We start from the raw sequence: 18,537 nt of genomic DNA, 5'->3' as shown, positions 1-18,537 counted from the left end.
GAGGTCAGAGGGCAACTTTGCGCCTGCAGTCAAGTGGGTAAAAGTAGTTGAACTCAGTCTTGGTAGCAAGAGCCTTTACTCACTGGATCATATGTCTGACCCCTTTCATCACTCTAAATCTGATATGGTGATCTGTTTTAGGCACATCTTAAAAATGCAAGCCATTGGGCTGGAGAGATGGCTCAGAGGTTAAGAGCATTGCCTGCTCTTCCAAAGGTCCTGAGTTTGGTTCCCAACAACCACATAGTGGCTCACAACCATCTGTAATGGAGTCTGGTGTCCTCTTCTGGCCTGCAGGCGTACACACAGACAGAATATTGTATACATAATAAATAAATAAATATTTAAAAAAAATGCAAGCCATTTTCTATTTTGGCTGACTATCTCTTATTATCTTTATTTTCCTCCTTGCCTTTATGTACTAAAGTGTGAATACATCAGAAATCACAGTTGTAGAGAGAAGGTAATATACACAAAAAAGCACCGCCATCTAAAAAACACTACAGCTTTCTGGCTTTTAAGGGGTGTGAGCCCAGTGGTTGCACATCAGTATAATTAAATGTGAGGTAAACAGGATGCTGGCCTTTCCAATGTCATCAAACAGCATCTCCTTCCAAGCTGGAGATGACTTTGTTCAGCACACAAGAGAGTCATCTGCTCATATGATGAGAAATGTAGTTTATACAGAGTTATCTGTTTAGGGCTGTACCAATTTTTTAAAATTGAATTATTTGTTCTTTTGATGACCAGTTTCTTGAGTTCTTTGTATATTTTGGAGATCAACCCTCTGTTCAATGTGGGATTGATGAAGATCTTTATCCATTCTGTAGGCTGTCGTTTTGTCTTGTTGATCATGTAATTTGCTTCACAGAAGTTTCTCAGTTTCAGGAGGTCCCGTTTATTAATTGTTTCTCTCAATGTCTGTGCTACTGAGGTTATATTTAGGAAGTGGTCTCCTGTGTCAATGAATTCAAGTGCACTTCCCACTTTCTGTCGTATGAAGTTCAATGTGGTTGATTCTATGTTAAGGTCTTTGATTCATTTGGACTTGAGTTTTGTGCATGGCGATAGATATAAATCTATTTTCATTCTTCTATATGCTGATATCCAGTTATACCAATACAATTTGATGAATATGCTTTCTTATTTCTATTTTAAATGTTTTTGTTTCCAAAAGGTTGCCATAAATATCCCCCAAAATTACTTCACCCAACAAAAAGCAAAAAGCAGTTTGGAGAGAACTATGCCCAAATACCCTAAATGATTGTTTATAAATGTTTGTTCATATTTAAAGGGGGATATGCTATAGAGATTTGCATTGGTATGGATCTTGGTTTACTGATACAAATTTGAGGTCAATTTTGTTATACATATACTTGTGCTCTTATTAAGGTATTGTGTTTGTGCAGCTCATCTAAAAATGTAACGTATAGTTAAAAATGCAGGTTAGTAGGTAATCATTTGTAATAGTCAAGGTTATAGTCATGTTAGTTAGGCTTTCTAGATATAAAGAGATATATTTCAGATGTATAGGAATTCTTCAAATCTTTCAAAGACTTTCAGAATATGGCACTTAAAATATTTTAAGAATTTAGGACTTTTTATAACACTGAGACACAACTGCTCCTGGCACCACCAATCTACTTCAAGAGGATGATGGGCATGGAAAAGGCTCCTAATGGAGCTTGTTAGCCATCTGGGCAAGTAACTGCTTGATGTTATGCTGTATGAACTGGACATGTAGGACCCACAGAGAGCTGACTTTGTAAATACATTCTTTGCCTGCTCGTGTTGCCTAATTAGGCCCTGACCATGAGACTAAGAGGTGAAAAAGAAAAGCCAGGACGCCTGCAAACTGCCACTTGAGTTCACAGCAAAATGACAAGTAGCATGTGTGATCCAAGGGGAAGAATCTGACAGTCACACTTCAATCTTTCAGCCACATTTTTTTCCAAGATGGGGAGGTAGTGTCATCTTCTAATAGAAAGGACAACTGCATATAATGCATAATTACTGTTCTAAATGACTTGTTATTTTGACTGCCTATTCTAAAATGTCTGTAATTGCTTCCAATGAGACTTTGAATAAATGATAAGTCAGCACAGGCAAAAAAAAAATTCAGCTCAGTGGAGTGTTAAAAAGGATCCAAATACAATGCACAAAATACAAGAATAAATAAAAATATTACATTAAAATAATTCAGTTTATAATGAGAATTGTGTATCTATCTTTCTATTGTTAACATTTTACTGTTTTTTTTTTATAATCTGGAAATTATCAAAAAGTAATATTAGCATTTACAAGTTATAACATATTACATGTATTGTTTAACCGAGATTTCCCTCTTCCTTCCAGAGTGCTTCCTCTTTCTCATCTCCTCCTTTCCCCTTGTATATTCAGCCATTACTTGCATGCAATTCTTTGGTTCATTTGAACTTTCATCTCAATGGGAAACTTAATGGGGCCACTTAAAGTTAATTCAGTAGAGGACAAAGCTGTTGAGTGACTATTCTGATAAAATTGCTATCTTAAACAATTTTCAAAAGTATTAACGGTGATCTTTAGTACTTTTAATATGTGACATATACTAAACTTTATTAGAAGAACAAAAGGTTTTGAGTCACTTTCCAATGAACATTCATTTTTAATTAAAATAATTTCTTACTATTAAACAAAAACATGAAAAATACTATAGTGATAGGATTTAAAGTTCTTAGGTGGGTGGAGTAGGAGAATGGAAGGGAGAGGGGACAGGGATTGGTGTGTAAAATAAGATTGTTTTAAAAATAAAAAATTATATTTCTCATGTTTATAGTCACAGACAATAAAAATACTTCCTTGAATGAAGAAAGTGAAATATGTTCACAGTACACAGGTGTGCAATATACACTTACATGTGCACACATATTCCACATTTGCACAAATTCACACATGCACAAACAGTCTCCACTGTACACATACATGCTCATATGTGTATGCACTAGCAAGGACTTAAGAGTTCACAGGGGTCATAGTTATAGTTTCCATTGCTGTGAAGAGACACCATGACCATGGCAACTCTTATAAAGGAAAACATTCAGTGGGGTGGCTTACAGTTTCAGAGGTTTAGTCCATTATCATCGTGGTGGGATATGGCAGCATCCAGGAGGACATGGACATGGTGCTGGAGAAGGATCTGAGAGAGGAGAAGGAGCTATATCTTGACCCTATAGGCATCAGGAAGTAGTCTGAAACTCCAGGTGTGTCTTGGGCATATATGATACCTCAAATCCCATCCTGCAGTGACATACTTCCTCCAAGAAGGCCATACCTCCAACAAAGCCACTTCTTCTGATATTGCCACTCCCTATGAGCTTATGGGGGGTCTACATTCAAACTACCACATTCTACTCCCTGGCACCCAGAAGCTTGTAACAATATCATAATGCAAAATGCATTTAGTACAACTTCAAAAGGCCCCATAGTCTATCACAGTCTCAACAATGTTTAAAAGTCCAAAGTTCAAAGTCTCTATTGTGATCCATGTAATCTCTTAACTGTGATCCCCTATGTCTTAATTAGGGTTTCTAGTGCTGTGAAGAGACACCATGACCACAGCAACTCTTATAAAGGAAAATATTTAATTGGGTAGCTTACATTATCATGATGGTGGGAAATTGCAGTGTGCAGGCAGATATGGTGCTGGAGAGCTGGCAGAGAATTCTACATCTTGTATAGGCAACAGAAAGTAAACTGAGACACTGGGCAGTATTTTGAGAATATATGAGACCCTAAGTCTGCCTTCACAGTGACATACTTCCTCCAAGAAAACATACCTACCCTAACAAAGCCACACCTCCTAATAGTGCCACTCTCTATGAGCTCATAGGGGCCAATTACATTCCAATTACGACAACATGCCTCCTGATAAGGTAGTAATACCATTGATGGTGACTAGAATAAAGAATATCTGAGTGATTAATATAGTCCATGCAGAATGGCTTTTGAAAATTAACTAAGTGAATTATCACAACCAAAGTAAGAACATCATCTTCATTGTGGAGCTGAAGAAACTGAAACCGTAAATAGCAGAGCTAAAATTCACAGTACTGTATAAGCCTTCTCTGTCCATGAACACTGTGTGCAGTGATATGCTTAGTGGACATTAGAATGCTTTTCCTAATCGTGCACCAGTTTTTCATTCCCCCACAAACTGAGTAAGAGATGGGTGATCATTTATTTAGATAGTTACATTAAGCAAGTGATTGATTGCATTATTTCTTCCACTTAATTATGTCTCCTCAATGGAATGGAATGAAATGTGCAGAAAGACATACCAAGGAAGTAGAACCATGGAATTCTTTTATGGGTCACAGTTTCTCAGAGAAGAGTCATTTCTACAAACCGTTTAGAACATGGGATTGTGTAAAATACATACAGGGTAAATGCTCGTACTCTTCTTATCCTCAAAAAGCTAACTGCCATTTATCTTCAGGAGACCAATACATAGTTAGCGATGGGGAGGATAGGATAGTACTCATTACTGAGCACTATGCAGGCATTGAGAAAAGCATTCTTCCTGTCTTTCTAAAATCTGATACCTCAGAGTTACTGGCTGAAAAGCAGAGTGAACATCTTGTTTAACATCACACTATCAGCAGCCAGTGAAACATGCCTCCAATACGAAGCATGCCTCTTTGTACAGCTCTCTTTCCCCTGTCTGCTCTGGAGGGGACTATGACACTGCTGGGAGGAAAGGCAGAAGAATGAATTCCCAGCACATTAAACAATGCTTAAATATAAGATTCAACCCTAACCCAAACCACAATACTTCAGTATCATTAACCATCCACAATATCATATAATAAAATATTATTAAAATATGAATTGGACTTTTCAAAAAGCATGGAATAAAACTGGACTCGCTGAACATAACGGACAATGAGGACTGCTGAGAAGTCAAGAACAATGGCACTGGGTTTTTATCCTACTGCACTTACTGGCTTTGTGGGAGCCTAGGCAGCTTGGATGCTCACCTTACTAGATCTGGAAGGAGGTGGGAGGTCCTTGGACTTCCCGCAGGGCAGGGAACCCTGACTGCTCTTTGGGCTGATGAGGGAGGGGGACTTGATTGGGGGAGGGGGAGAGAAATGGGAGGCGGTGGTGGGGAGGAGGCAGAAATCTTTAATAATTAAATAAATAAATTAATTAAAAAAAAGAAAAAAAAACATTTGAAAATTGGCCATGTAGATTTAATTCTAGTATATTGAGTCTTTATATCCCCAAGAACCTATTGCATACAGCTTCTAAAGGTTGACTCATGTACCTGAACAGTCACTGAGGTAGGAAGATAGACACACTTGATATAAGGAGGCTAAGAAAGGTACCACAGCTTTTTCTAACAGCTATTTTCCATTTTCCAGGGGCATGATGACTCCTTCAAAATAATTCCTATGCCTCAAATATCCGAATGCCTATTATTACTTAAATAAGGGGACACAAAACAGTTGTGCTCAACCACATTGCACTGAGGCAGACTTATATCCAGCTGTTCAAGTGCTAGGCTGAACAGCAAGATCTCTTAAAGGATCTGTGTCTTAATACACAATCCCTGGGAGTACCTGAGGGACTGGGGTTGCTAGGAAATATGTCCATAACGTTTTGGGTTTTCTCAGGATTAGACTACAAATATAGTCAGACTTCTTTTGGACCACCAGCTCCCAAATAATGACACAGAGATTTATTATTATTATGAAAGCCTTGACCTTTGCTTCTGCTTATTCCCAACTTGCTCTTATAACTTAAATTAACCCATTAAAATTAATCTACATTCTGCAATGTGAATCAATAGCTCTCCTCTTGCCAGTGATTCTCTCACTTCACACACCTTCCCAGAGTTCCTATCTCCACCCAGAAGATATCCTCTTCTGCTGAGTCATTGGCCATTCAGCTCTTTATTAAGCCAATCAGACAGTGTCTTAGACAGGCAAGGAAGGACAGATACACGTCTTTACACAGTGAGATCAAATACCCCACAACTGTATATCTCACATTTGGCACTAGGTTTTTTTTTTTCTTTCACTGAAACTGGAGCTATCTGCTTTGACTATTTTTGCTGGTAAGCAGGCCCTCAACATCTTCCTGCCTCTGTCCGCTATCACTGTGGTTATAGGTATTCATCAGCGTAGTTGGCTTGTATGTAGATGCTGGGGATCTGAATTCAGGTCCTCGTCATTGCAAAGCAAGCAATTTAGTCACAGAGCCATCTCCCCAGACCAAAAGATATCTCCTAATATCAGTGTTGATAAGGTAGAACAATTTCAGCACAAATGCGATCTTGCAGAATCATGACTACAATTAGTTAGGTGTCACAGTGAAGACTTGATGTGGGAGTGTCATATCAATCTGTTGATTTCATTGGTTAAATAATAAAGAAACTGCTTGGCCCTCATAGGTTAAAACATAGGTGGGTGGAGTAAACAGAACAGAATGCTGGGAGGAAGAGAAAGTGAGCTCAGATGCAGGGCAGCTCCTCTGAGAGACAGACACCATGCTCTCCTCTCCAGAGCAGATGCGATGAAGCTCCGACATAGGATGGACATAGGCTAGAATCTTCCCCCTAAGCGCACCTTGGAGTGCTACACACATGAACAGAAATGGGCCAAGCAGTGTTTAAAAGAATACAGTTTGTGTGTCATTATTTCGGGTATAAAGCTAGCCATGCAGGAGCCGTGCAGGACGAAAAGCAGGCCCGCAGCTCCCTACTACAGATGGCGCCCAACGTGGGGCAGCAATTTCTCGGTTCTACTCTGCCTGCTAGAGGCAAGCAAGCGCTCTAAGAGACGTCTAAGAGACGCTTCCTGACTCAGCTTTAGCTGCAAACCTTGCTGCTCTTTTAAGAGGTCCTGCTACGAAACACTTAAACGGTGTTGATGAAAAGCTGAATGCATGCTTTTCAGTTTTCAGCCGTAGCAGGAAAAAAGTTGTACTGTTTTATTTAAAATGCTGGCTTTCTGGGCCGTCCTGCCAGGGCAAACTCTGACTGTTTGAGGCAGGAGGGCCGACTACAGAGAGAGGACTTGATTGTTGTCTGTGGACGTACTGCTGCAGTTTGCTTGTTGGCAAAGACCTTGAAACGCCACAGAGTTGTGGTGATAAACATGGCTATAGCCGGTACCTCTGCCATGAGGCTGTAAAGCTAAGGAATGGGTTGGATCTACGTGGCAAAGCCACGGCTTTAATCCTACCCATATATTGCTCAGTAATTTGAAGGCTCATGTGGTCAGATAAAAAAAAAAGAGAGATATGCAGTAAAGAGAGACTCAAAAACAAAACAAAAGAAAATTTCTAAATGATTTACAGTGTGTAAAAAATATATGCAGGCTAAAAGACAGAAAGGAAGAAAGTAGTTGGGTGTGGTAGTACACACCTTTAATCCCAACACTTAGGAGACAGAGGGAGATTGACCTCTGTGACTTTAAGGTGTGGTAGCACACGCCTTTAATCCCAATGCCTGGGAGGCAGAGACAGATGGATCTCTGAGAGTTCAAGGACAGCCTGGTCTAAAGAGTTATTCCAGGACAAAGATATACAGAAAAAATAAAAGTAAAAGTAAACAAAATAGAGTTAAAATAAAGCTGCACAAAGATGGAAAACACACACAGAATCTTGATACTGTATGCTATTATGCTCTCTTTGAATTGGTTTAATGCTGAGGAAGGAGCAACAGATGCTAAAAGATATTTGTTTATAAATGTTGCTGAACTAATCCAAGATAGATATTTTCAAAATACCTTGACTTCAGAATTTGGATCTAAGGATATGATACTTTGGAAAAGAGTTTCTTCTTTTGTTTTCACAGAGGATGAGACTCTTTGGATTGCTTCTATTTCAATATGGTATGATAGACCACGTCCTCCTGAAGGGTTGCTGTGAACACCTTCAAAAAATTACTTTGCTCAACTGCCGACTGAGAGGAACCTAGCACACAGGTTATACCATGAAAGACCTGATTAACAGTGCCCCCATTCAGCAGGAAGCAGTTTGGAGAGAAATAACTGCGCCCATATTCCCAAATATTGTTTATAAATGTTCTTTTACATTTAAAGGGGGTTATGATATAGGTATGAATAATTTGCATTGATATGGATTTTGCTTTAGTGATTTAGATTTAAGGTCAATTTTGTTATATGTATATGTATTTCTGATCTTGATTAAGGTATTGTGATTGTGTAGTTCATTTAAAAATGTAATGTATGTAGGTTGTTAATGGATAATTATTAATAATAGTCAAGCTTGTAGTCATGTTAGATTTTCTAGATGTACATAGATATATTTTTGATAGGCATTCTTCATATCTTTCAAAGATTATAGAATATGGCATTTTAAATGTTTTAATAACTTAGGGTTTTTCATGACAATGAGACACTCTGCTCCTGGCAGCACCAATCTATTTCAAGCAGAAGATGGGCATCGAAGAGGCACCTTATGGAGTTTGATAGCTATTTGGGCAAGAAACTGCTCTTGCCTGGACTATTGTATAAACTAGACACAGAGAACCCGCAGAGAGAGGACTACTGAACTTGCCTAAAGGTGAGATGATCTTTTGGGGTTCCTGATTTATGAAAGAGCCTGCGAGACTGTAGTAGGGGCTGTGGGCCTCTTCCCACAGCCCGGCTCATGGCTGCCTGGCTAGCTTATGCCCCAAAATAATGACACACAAACTGTATTCTTTTAAACACTGCTTGGCCCATTTCTGTTCATGTATGTAGCACCCCAAGGTGCGCTTACCGGGAAGATTCTAGCCTACGTCCATCCTGGGTCTGTCAGGGAGAGGGGAGCATGGCGTCTGCTCCAGAGAGCAGAGCTGTCGAGTCTGAGCTCACTTCCTCTTCCTCCCAGCATTCTATTCTGTTTACTCCACCTATCTAAATTCTGCCCTATCAGATGGGCCAAGGCAGTTTCTTTATTAGCCAATGACCTTCCTCCATCATTTCCCCTTTTTCTGTTTAAACAAAAAGGAAAGGCTCTCATTTTAACATAGTAAGATTACATATAGCAAAACAGTTATCAAGCAAGGATTACAGTTACAATATTTATATCCATTTTATCTTTTATCATAACTAAGGAAAACTATAACTATCTATCCATTCTTCAATTCCATCAAAGACTCCAGAAGGATATAATATTACCTAAGTAAACAAGAAATCCAAAACTCTAGAAATGACAGAGACATCTCACTGCCTGGACAGTCACCCAAAGTTCTTTTGTACTGTTGGGGCATCCATCTTCAGCCTTCAGGCCCATAGTATCCAGCAGACATTTTCATCAAGCAGGAAATTCCAAAGACAGTTCAGTCACTTTTTGCTGTGTCCTGCAGAATGTCTTGCAGACTATTTTATGAGTCAGGAACCCCGAAAGACCATCTCACCTTTAGGCAAGTTCAGTAGTCCTCTCTCTGAGGGTTCTCTGTGTCCAGTTTATGCAACAGTCCAGGCAAGAGCAGTTTCTTGCCCAAATGGCTATCAAACTCCATAAGGAGCCTCTTCGGTGCCCATCTTCCTCTTGAAGTAGATTGGTGCTGCCAGGAGCAGACGTGTCTCATTATCATGAAAAGCCCTAAATTATTAAAACATTTAAAATGCCATATTCTGTAGTCTTTGAAAGATATGAAGAATGCCTATCTAATTGAAATATATCTCTATATATCTAGAAAATCTAACTAACATAACTATAAGCTTTACTATTATTGATGATTATCCATTAGCAACCTATATACATTACATTTTTAAATGAACTATACAATCACAATACCTTAATCAATATCAGAAATACATACACATATAATAAAATTGACCTTAAATTAATATCAGCAAACCAAGATTCATATCAATGCAAATTATTCACATCTATATCATCTCCCCCTTTAAATGTAAAAGAACATTTATAAACAATATATGGGAACATGGGCGCAGTTTTTTCTCTCCAAACTGCTTCCTGCTGAATGGGGGCGCTGTTAATCAAGTCTTTCATGGTATAACCTGTGTGCTAGGTTCCTCTCAGTTGGCAGTTGAGCAAAGTAATTTTTTGAAGGTGTTCACAGCAACCCTTCAGGAGGACGTGGTCTATCATACCATATTGGGATCGAAGAAGCAATCCAAAGAGTCTCATCCTCTGTGAAAACAAAAGAAGAAACTCTTTTCCAAAGTATCATATCCTTAGATCCAAATTCTGAAGTCAAGGTATTTTGAAAATATCTATCTTGGATTAGTTCAGCAGCATTTATAAACAAATATCTTTTAGTAGCTGTTGCTCCTTCCTCAGCATTAAACCAATTCAAAGAGAGCATAATAGCATACAGTATCAAGATTCTCTGTGTAATTTCCATCTTTGTGCAGCTTTATTTTAACTCTATTTTGTTTACTTTTACTTTTACTTTATATTTTCTGTATATCTTCGTCCTGGAATAACTCTTTAGACAAGGCTGTCCTTGAATTCAGAGATCTGTCTGTCTCTGCCTCCCAGGCAGTGGGATTAAAGGCGTGTGCTACCACACCTTGAAGTCTCAGAGGTCAATCTCCCTCTGCCTTCCAAGTGTTGGGGATTAAAGGTGTGTACTACCACACCCAACTACTCTCTTTCTTCCTTATTTTACTTTTAAGAACTTTAACTTTCAGCCTGCATATATTTTTAAACACACTGTAAATCATTTAAAGTTTTCTTTTGTCTTTGAATCTCTCTTTACTGTATATCTCTCTTTTTCTGACCACATGAGTCTTTAATTTACCAAGCAATATCAGTAGGACGAAAGTCGTGCCATTCCTTAGCTTTCCAGCCTCATGGCGGAGATACCAGCTGTAGCCATGTTTATCACAACTCTGTGGCGTTTCAAGGTCTTTGCCAACAAGCAAACTGCAGCATTACATCCACAGACAACAATCAAGTCCTCTCTCTGTAGTCAGCCCTCCTGCCTCAGTCAAGAGTTTGCCCTGGCAGGATGGCCCAGAAAGCCGGCATTTTAAAACAGCACAACTTTTTTCCTGCTACGGCTGAAAACCGAAAAGCATGCCTTCAGCTTTTCACCAACACCGTTTTAAGTATTTCGTGGCAGGACCTCTTAAATGAGCTGCAAGGTTTCACAGCTGAAGCTGAGTCAGGAAGCCTCTCTTAGATGAGAGCACTTGCTTGCCTCTAGCAAGCAGAGCAGACCCAAGAAATTGCTGCTACCAAGAAAACACGCTTTACTCTATTCTTTCCCAAGCTTTCTCAGGCTTTCTGTGGATGCAGTTATCCACGTGGGCGCCATCTGTAGTAGGGGCTGTGGGCCTCTTCCCACAGCCCGGCTCATGGCTGCCTGGCTAGCTTATGCCCCAAAATAATGACACACAAACTGTATTCTTTTAAACACTGCTTGGCCCATTTCTGTTCATGTATGTAGCACCCCAAGGTGCGCTTACCGGGAAGATTCTAGCCTACGTCCATCCTGGGTCTGTCAGGGAGAGGGGAGCATGGCGTCTGCTCCAGAGAGCAGAGCTGTCGAGTCTGAGCTCACTTCCTCTTCCTCCCAGCATTCTATTCTGTTTACTCCACCTATCTAAATTCTGCCCTATCAGATGGGCCAAGGCAGTTTCTTTATTAGCCAATGACCTTCCTCCATCACGAGACATTCTGCAGGACCTAGCAGATAGTGACTGAACTATCTTTGAAATTTCCTGCTTCATGGAAAAGTCTCTGGATACTATGGGCCTGTAGGCAGAAGATGGATGCCCCAATGGTACAGAGAAATTTTGGGTGACTGTCCAGGCAGCGAGATGTCTCTGTCATTTCTAGAGTTTTGAAAAATGCTTACTTTTTGTTTGCTTAGGTAATATTGTATTTTCTGGCGTCTTTGATGGAGTTGAAGAATAGATAGATAGTTATAGTTTTCCTTTGTTATGATAAAAGATAAAATAGATATAACTGTTTTGTTATATGTAATTGTGCTATGTTAAAGTTAAAGCCTTCCTTTTTTTGTTTAAACAGAAAAAGGGGAAGTGATGTGGGAGTGTCATATCAATCTGTTGATTTCATTGGTTAAATAATAAAGAAACTGCTTGGCCCTCATAGGTTAAAACATAGGTGGGTGGAGTAAACAGAACAGAATGCTGGGAGGAAGAGGAAGTGAGCTCAGATGCAGAGCAGCTCCTCTGAGAGACAGACGCCATGCTCTCCTCTCCAGAGCAGATGCGATGAAGCTCCGACCCAGGATAGACATAGGCTAGAATCTTCCCGCTAAGCGCACCTTGGAGTGCTACACACATGAACAGAAATGGGCCAAGCAGTGTTTAAAAGAATACAGTTTGTGTGTCATTATTTTGGGTTTAAAGCTAGCCATGCAGGAGCCGGGCAGGACGAAAAGCAGGCCCGCAGCTCCCTACTACAAAGACTTTTTGATCATTCTCTAACCAATGTTAAATGGTATGTTAGACAACTGTGGGGGTCCCTTCAAGCATCAGAGGAAACAAACGAAGAGAGGAAGAAAGGAAAACTCAGTACAGCCTGATTTAGTGCTGGTTGACACTTCTGAAGTCTGATACCAGGTGTCAGGAGCTACCGAGTACCAGCCTCAGCACTCTCTCAAGGTTCAGGGCAGCACTTCTACAACAAGAGAACACAGCTTGGGAATGAGATCTGACTGATTTAGGCACCATTTTCATAAAGGTTTCTTTATTCCTTAGGGGAAGATGAGCACAAGGGCATAAGACATAAGGACAAAGCATCAGACATAAGGGATGAGGCATAAGGGTAAAAAGGGCTAAAAAAGGTGAGGGTGTGAGGGCATAAGACTAAGGGCAAGGGTAAAAACCATGAGAACATAAGGGGTGATCTCCACAAAGTTATGAAAGGAAGTGATTTAGGTACCAAACTTTGAACTCCCCAAGATAGGATAGATAGAGTACTTTCACCCAATTTGCCAAATACAAATGAACTGGATCGTGAACATAAGTCTTACTAGATAATCATTCTTATTGTACGTAGTCTTACTGTGCTTGAGTTAAGACCTTTCCTTTTTTTTATTACTCAAAAAGGGGGAATATGGAATAATCTTTTTGTACACTGTGAAGATTCATCTATGTTTTACTTTATCTGCCTAAGACACCTTCTGATTAGTTTAGTAAAGAGCTGAGCCACCAACAGCTAAGCAGGAAAGGATAGGCTAGATTTCTAGGGAGAGATAGGAACCTGGGGGAAGAATCTGAGAGGCAAAGACTTGTCAGAGGGACTTGGAGGATGTTGGACATACAGCATGGAGGATGCTTAATGAACTATGTGGCAGAATGTAGATTAACAATTAATATAAATAGGTTAATTTAAGTTTTAAGAGTTATTTGAAAACAAGTCTAAGCTAAGACCATGCTTTCATACTTAATAAGAAGTATCTGTGTCATCATTTAAGAGCTAACAGTCCAAAGAAAGTTTATTTACATTATACCCTGTCAAGTTTTTGGATGGGTGGTGTGTATCCCCAGAGATCGACCCAAATAATGTGCACTTTGGTCCTGGTTATCCATTAGAACTAGGTAGCAAGATCTTATTGTGGAAGACATCACACACTTTGCTTACAAGGCATGGAGAAATCCAACTGACACTCACCGGGAAGCTGTCTCTCCTGCTTTCATGGTGCCACAAGGTATTTTGCAGGCTATACTGGAGAAAAGTATAGCCATCAGCAGTCTGACCCAACTGTGAACTGTACAAACTACAGCAATGACTGGTCTGGCAAGAGCTGTCTATTGACAAAATAGTGACTGGATGCTATGAAGGTAAGCAGCAGATTTCTAGTTGTATTTAAGGCTTTCATCAACTGTGGAAACTCATGCATAGTACTGTATGCCTGGTCAAGAACTGGTGGCTGGGTGGTCATAGACCCTGGAGAGAACTTATTACTATTATTTTGCTAGAGAGACATAGTATCAACTGTCTTCTAAATACTTCATATCCATAGTGCAGCACGCTACTTCTCGAAGGAGCTACTTTTTCAGTCAGGATGACTTAAAGCAAAGACTCAAGATTGGTTAACGCACAGATAATATGAGGCTGTGGGATTCTTATCCCTAAATGGGACAGATAACCACATCCCTAATCCCTAGGCTTGGGGAACACCGTGGAAAAAAGTGGTAGACAGATTTTAAAAGCCAGAGTTTGTGGATGACTGCTGCAAATCAATGTCTTCTGAACATGCTAGCCACTGCACTCATATAAGAGCAAAACCAGCCAGAATTCCAGATTGGAGAGGCAAGGAGGTCATAAGGCTCCAGCCTTGAATGAGGAGCTCTTAGTAGTTGGTGGTTACTAGGGAGGGAGACAATTGGTTTTTTCAGTGGTATAGTTCAGAGCAGGTCACCCAGGGTGGTGTCTCACACCCATGAACTTATGGGCAGCAGGAATTCAGCTCAGTGAAATATTGGAGGGAGGGAAGAAGGAAGGCATGGAGAGAGAGAAAGAGAGAGAGAGAGAGAGAGAGAGAGAGAGAGAGAGAGAGAGAGCATGTCTTGGGGGTTATTCACAAGTAGTTGGAGGGGAAAATAGAGATCTATATGATTTAATTACACTGTATTTATGCATGAAATTATCAAAGAATAAATAAAGTTTTAAAAAGTAGGGTATAGAAATGAATATAAATCTCCACAAATACTAAATGAACAAACAGACCCACACACATGTCCACACATGCATACAATGAATAACAAGTAAAATAAAAAGAGAAATAAGTTATCTCTGGTTATAAAGTGTGTTACTTAACCACATCCAAGGCACTGCAGAACGCATATGTACTTGACCAGCAGTCCTTGACCTTTCAAGGAGAAAAGCTCTTTTGCTGAGCCATCCTTCCCATCACCCACCAAATGTGCCAAGTCCACTTTGCCTGGGAACAATAGCTTAAAGAGGAATGAAATGGAGAAACTAAACATTCACACTTAATTTCCATGGTTAGCAGTATCGCTTAAGTCTGCAATAATCTAAACCACAATGGATGTTTTCTTCTAAATTAAAACTGGAACCAGGGTAAACTCCTGTTAGCTTTTCACTGACTCTGTTCTGGTATAGAAATCACTTAGTGTTTAATAATTCAGAACAATGCAAGAAAACATTGGATGATAAAAACAACAAGATGTTTTTCTATTCTAAGCTCAATTCAAACAGAAAAGACAAAAGGGATCAAACAAGCTTAGAATACTACACCCTACTTGGCACCCGTACTTTATGCTAGACGAATGGAAGGGGAATGAAGATTCATGACCACATGAATTAACAGCTAGAATAACTCTAATGTGGATTCCAGCTTACTATGAGGTTGAATATTTCCACTCATAACCATTTCATGCTGGAAATGACTGCAAGAGGCCTAGGTAGAAGGCAGGTTATAAATAAGCATGAGTGTATCAAACAGGATTCAGATTCTTCAGCCCAGAGTAGGACTTTATGTTCTTGAAGATGCTTGCTAACTCTCAAACTCTTAGTCAACAACATGGTCCCTTCTCAACACTGGGGTATTATTTAAGCTAAAATCAGCAGGATTTTAATTCTGTGATAGAATTTATGAACAACTTTTCCAAATCAAAGGAGGAAATATTTTGTTTTCTATTTTAACTCTTAAAACATGTTTAATACATACATACACACACTCCCCACCCATTTAGAAAGATATATTTACCGTGCTTTAGTTGAATTGACCATACTTTCTACAGACCCTTTTCTATTTCTATTTTCTATTTCTCCTCAAGATCCATGGCCCTGAGTTTAACAGACTAGATCCAAAATGGTCTTCCTACAAATGAAGGCTTTAAGATTTTGTCCATAGGGAAGGAATAAAACATGAAATAGGGAATTGACTATATTACCCCTCATAGTACTATATTTAATCTCAGAAAATGATCTTCATGCTCTATGAATTCAGTGTCTTCTTAAATCACGGAGCAGTTTAGCTACTCACCACAAATGAATAATAAATTCTGAATCCAGGTTTTGCCACAAAGTAATCATCGGATTTGAATGTAATTTTAATCTGGTTTGTTCTTGACGTTATCCTTGGAGGGGTTTCCTTGTGACCACACCACCTTCCTCTAACTACAGTGCTGGTTTCAGAGATATCCTCCACTTCCACAAAATCATACCTAGAAACAATGGGATTCCATTAACGTTTTTACTAAAGTTGATTTGAGGAAAAAACTCACACATCATTTCTTACAACCAACTAACTGAAAACAATAACCTGCAGCAATGAAATGCAAATCCGAAAGCTTGTGTGGGGAAAAGTTTGGCAAACTTGAAATTCAATCGGTCTACACAGAGAGAACCCTCATTTCCTCCACTATGAGAGTTTCAATGTCCTATGTAATTAAGAGCAACTTTCAGAACATGAAGCCTAGAATGTTTTCTGGAAAAAATAAGTAGCTGTAATATATAACATATTTTAGAGGTAAGTTGAGCTACATGTCCTAATATTCACCATGTGAAGATTGCAAACCACTTCTCATTGTGAAACAGTTTGCCCACTCAACACTTCCTTGAGAAGCACATGATTGACATCTTCATAGATCAAAGGGCCTCATTTCTTTGACATTTTTTAGAAAGGAAAGCATATGATGCTAAATGGCTATGCCTGCTAATCAGTAATGCTGGTTCTCACAACAGCGGGCGAATGAGTCTACATTAACACAGAATCACTCTCAGTGTTAGTCTATAAAGAATAGCGCAGACCCATTCTGTGTACGTCTGTCGTCCTGTACCATTCTACTCCATCCTGGAAAATCTGAGAAGCAGCTTCAATGGATGAAAGGCCCGGAAAGTGAGCCAGCATAAGACTCGCTCGGATATTGTCTGGGCCAAAGTCCCAATTCATCTGTGGCTTGCTTTCTGTTATAGGGAAGCAGGTATCAGGCCCTCGTTCTGGCTCACCTAAGACTCTGGGGCTTCCAAGCAGGAGAGTGAGGAAAGCTTCTGGAGTTATACTGCAGTTTATGCTAATGATGGGACTGTTGGTGACACCAAGGTCATCTGTGAGTTCCTAACTCTGATAGCAACTCAGAAAAGCCAAGGCAGGGCTGTGAAGCTCTGGTTCATTGCATGGAGCAGAAGACGGAAGGTCAGGGACCTGCATTTGACATTTAACAACAGGGACACTTAAGGCATTGAACTCTGTGGCATTGGATGCCAAACCTGAGTGGCCGTGCCAGAAATAAAATGAACTAACTATAGAACCCCTGGCAGGTGTTAGAGAATTGTTCAGGGTGGAGAAAACAAATCTCCCAAGCTCACATATTTTTTCTGTGAACATAGACCACAGTTGTTAATTTGATGAGGTTTAGAATCATTAGGGATGCAGACCTTGGGGCACATGTGTGGAGAATTGTCTCCATTGGTTAGTGAGGTGAGAAGACACATCCACTGTACAGGAACCGCTCCCAGGCCTGGGCCCTGGATCGTAGACTATCAAGGCTATTCCTCCCCATTTCACAACTGACATTGCCATGCGACCAGCTGCTTGAATTCCCTGCCACCTTTGAGCTGCAAGCAAAAAAGGACTTTTCAGCCACTAGTTCCTATTGTCAGGCTATTTTAGCACAGTAACTGCAAAGGAAGCTGAGATGGTGCTGACGTCCTCGGTGGAGACGGATCTACTACCATGTTCTCTCCTCCAATCCTTTTAATTGCATTTTATTTAAATTTTGTCCCTCTCACATTTTTTGTCAACACACACACACACAGGCTGAAAGACAGATCAGCTTTAGTTTATTTTCTTAGCAAATGTTAATTAGTTCTCCATGTGTGTATCTGACTCTGCTTTCTGGTATACATTACCCTGTGTGCTCCTAGAAAAATAATAGTCCATACTGTTATTTTCTGGGGGAAAACAGCAGCATAATAAAAGCTGTCAGCATAATAAAAATGAAACAAAGGACAACCAAGTTGGATGCACCTCTTTTTATTATTCAGAGGAAACTAAACTGTGGAAAAGATTTAGTAGTTCAGGAGTTCGTTGGCAATGCAGAATAAATACAGCCAGTAAAGTACAAAGAAGAAAAAGAAAATCCCCCAGAGGTCTCACAGAGGATAATTGAGGGGTAAGATGCTGAAGCCTGAAATTTCTCTGATAAGCATGTTAACGAGGGAGGGTCATTAGCGGACTCTCATCTTCTTCCCTGCTCAGGGAAGAAGAACACAAGGACCCTAGGGTTGCTCGGCTTCCTTCCCATGTCTAGAGAGGTCCTGGCCTAAGTATCTATCACCATTGCCTGTCATGGTTACAGTGGCTTAACCTCTGGAACAAGCAGGGTCTTGACACTTTGTGCCTGTGGCGGACTTTGGCCTGGGTTACAGTTTGCAGCTCAGGGGACCTGGATTAGATGCATCTAATTTATCACAAAGGCTTCTCTAGGCCTTGGAAAGTCATAGATCCCCAGTCTATCCTCAGGGAAATATGTAATTGTGATTGATGGTAGTGTCTGTTTCTGTGGGCCTTCTACACTGCCAACACAGCACTTATTTTTTTTTAGAAAAAAGACCATTTTATTGGTA

The 18,537-nt window shown here is 39.9% G+C and overlaps 1 protein-coding gene across 2 annotated transcripts in view; it reads right to left on the bottom strand.

Moving 5' to 3' along the window:
- Pdgfd (platelet derived growth factor D) overlaps positions 1–18,537 on the bottom strand; it is a 215,166-nt gene that overhangs the window by 75,441 nt on the left and 121,188 nt on the right. For both annotated transcript variants that reach the window (XM_057768565.1, XM_057768566.1), the window contains exon 3: positions 15,953–16,133. In XM_057768565.1, coding sequence (XP_057624548.1) covers positions 15,953–16,133 — 181 coding nt within the window. The remainder of the gene's footprint in view (positions 1–15,952; positions 16,134–18,537) is intronic.

The sequence above is a fragment of the Chionomys nivalis genome, chromosome 4, assembly GCF_950005125.1.
Source record: "Chionomys nivalis chromosome 4, mChiNiv1.1, whole genome shotgun sequence".
Taxonomy (NCBI): Eukaryota; Metazoa; Chordata; class Mammalia; order Rodentia; family Cricetidae; genus Chionomys; species Chionomys nivalis.
The sequence above is the reverse complement of the archived record's forward strand: the minus strand, read 5'-3'. Positions and strand labels throughout refer to the sequence as shown.